This window comes from Ips typographus, linkage group LG7 (assembly GCF_016097725.1).
Source record: "Ips typographus isolate SLU linkage group LG7, UJ_Ityp_2.0, whole genome shotgun sequence".
Lineage (NCBI taxonomy): Eukaryota > Metazoa > Arthropoda > Insecta > Coleoptera > Curculionidae > Ips > Ips typographus.
In genome coordinates, this window is record NC_138428.1 from 8236514 (window position 1) to 8239080 (window position 2567).

General features: G+C 43.1%; 1 protein-coding gene across 1 annotated transcript; it reads right to left on the minus strand.

Annotated features, from left to right (window-relative positions):
- Nucleotides 1-1064: 1064 nt before the first annotated feature.
- LOC145731961 (protein CFDP2-like) lies at nucleotides 1065-2351 on the minus strand. Its single transcript, XM_081983956.1, has one exon. It carries the CDS (start codon nucleotides 2349-2351, stop codon nucleotides 1065-1067), a length of 1287 nt encoding a protein of 428 aa, XP_081840082.1.
- Between the last annotated feature and the right edge of the window lie 216 nt (nucleotides 2352-2567).

Below are 2567 nucleotides of genomic sequence, written 5' to 3' on the forward strand. Positions count from 1 at the left end.
GGTACGTGATGTGTGGTACTCTCTCTATTGGTTGGTTGTTGATGGATAACTCGATGTTGTCGATCTTGTTTTTGCTAATGACCATAATTTTGGTCTTTTGTATGTTTATGTCCAAACCATATTCCTTACTAACTCTTGCTATTTTGTTGATAAGTTGTTGTAGTGCTTGTGGGCTATCTGCGAACACGATGGTGTCGTCCGCGTATCTTATATTACTCAATTTCTTCCCCTTTATTGAGATGCCCTCCTCTTCTTCGTCGTCGAGCGGCTCTTTAAAAATCTGCTCGGAGTAGATGTTGAATAGCAGGGGTGAGAGCCCTGCCTCACTCCTCGCATTATTTTGACGGCCTCAGTTGTTTCTCCGTCGACTCTTATTGTTGCCGACTGGCCCCAGTACAAGCTACTTATGATATTCAGGTCATTGGTATCGATCCCTGTCTTCTTTAATATTTCCATCATTTTGCCATGTTAAACCCGGTCAAATGCTTTGGCGTAGTCAATTAAACAACAGTAAACGTCAATGCATCTCTGGACAAGGACTTGGACAGCAAAGAGTGTTTCTCTGGTTCCCATCGCATTGACGAACCCGAACTGGTTTCGAGAGATTAGGTTCTCGCATCGATTGTATATTCTTTTATGGATGACTTTGAGAAAGGTTTTCAGCAGGTGGCTCATCAGACTTATCGTTCGATATTCTTCACATCGTTTTGCGCCTTGTTTCTTTGGCAGTGCAATGAACTCTGAGACTAGCCATTCTTGTGGTATTTTACCTGATTTGTAGATGTTGTTGAAAAGTTTGGTGATCTTCTTTAATCCATTTTCGTCTAGAAGTTTCAGGAACTCTGTCTGGATGTTGTCAGGTCCTGCTGCTTTTCCCTCCTTGCTCTGCTCTATAGCTGCCCTCACTTCTGATTCCATTATTTCTGGCCCACTCTGTGCGTTGCTCCGGGGATCTGGGGGGCTCTCTCTATTATCCTCAAAGAGGTGCTCTACGTACCTAGTCCACATCTTCTTCTTCTCTTCCATGTCTACAATGATGTTTCCATTAGCGTCAAATAGTTTCCCTAAGTTTTCTTTCTTTGTCCAGTGACTTCTTTCACCTTCCGGTGGACGTTAAAGTAGTCATATTTCAACTGCAGTGCCTCTATCTCCTCACAGTTCTCTTTCTGTTCCTTTTCTTTAGCCATTCGTATTTCGTTCCTTATGATGTTGTTTATCCTTTTGTATTCTATGGTGTTATTCTTGTTCAATCTTCTCTCTTCCATTAGGTTTAATATGTAATCTGTCATCCAGGTTTTCTTCCTTACTCTTTGTCCGTCCTCCTTTAGAATAGTGTTCTTAATGTGTTCCACTTTACTTTTCAGGTGATTCAAGTGTTCTTCTACTGAGCTATCTTCTGTTGTTTCTGCCATTGCTGCATTCAGCTCTTTCTCTACACATTCTTTGATCTTCCCGTTTTTCAGCTGTCTTAGGTTAACTTTTAATGGAGCAGCCTTCTTTATCTTCTTCATAACCACTTCGAATCTTCCGATAACTGGCACGTGGTCGGTTCGCATATCTGCTCCCGGGAAGGTTCTCATACTTAAGCAGCTGTTTCTGTACCGCTTGTTGACTAGTACGTAGTCTATTTGATTCCTGACTATTCTCCCAGGTTTATCAAGGGGCGATCTCCATGTGTATAAACGCCTCGGTGGTTGTTTGAACTGTGTGTTGAGGACTACAAGGCCGTGTTCGTCCGTAAATTTTTCGAGCATATCTCCTCTCTCATTCCTCTCTCCCAAACCGAAAGACCCGATGAGCTCGGTTTTTTCTCCAGCTCCCAACTTTGCGTTAAAGTCCCCCATGATGATGTTAACTTCTTTTTTGGGTAGCCTCTCGAGTATTTGGGCGACATTCCTGTATAATTCTTCAACTTCCCCTTCATCTTTATCTGCAGTGGGGGCATAAATCTGGATGTTTAGATTTACTGGTCGGGCGTTAATCTGTATTAGAAGGACTCTTTCTGAGAATGGGACAAAGTTCATGACACTCTGCGCTATCTCCTTGGTGACAACAATGCCCACCCCATTCAGAAACTTACCATCTTGTGTTCCTGCATCGTACACTCTGTGTTCGTCCACATCCACCGAACCCACTCCCGGCCACCTCATCTCGCTTCCCATGATTTTTACTTTCATTCTTCTCATTTCTTTTGTTGCGTTGTTGATATTTCCAGCTTGTGCCATCGTTTTAACATTCCAAGTACCAATCCTTATCTCCCTGTTCACTTTCATTACACTGCTCAAAACATTTCCTCCCGGAGATCCGATCGAGGAACTATTCCGGACTTGTTTTGTTGTGAGCCTTGCCATGATGATTTTTACTAGGACTTATCTATTCTGGATCTTTAATGAGGTGGTTTGGCCAAAATTCTTCCTCATCCTTATGTCGTTGATTACTTGATTGTAATTCATCCGCCTTTGGGGCCGATTTCTCAACCCCAGGACAATAGGGTGCCCTTACTCTTGTCGGCTCATCCACCCGCAGCTGTTGGCTGACAAGAGGGGATTACTTATACCGGTAATCAC

What these genes read in the sequence shown, in the direction of transcription:
- LOC145731961 (XM_081983956.1), bottom strand. Translation starts at nt 2,351, where the DNA reads ATGGCAAGGCTCACAACAAAACAAGTCCGGAATAGTTCCTCGATCGGA.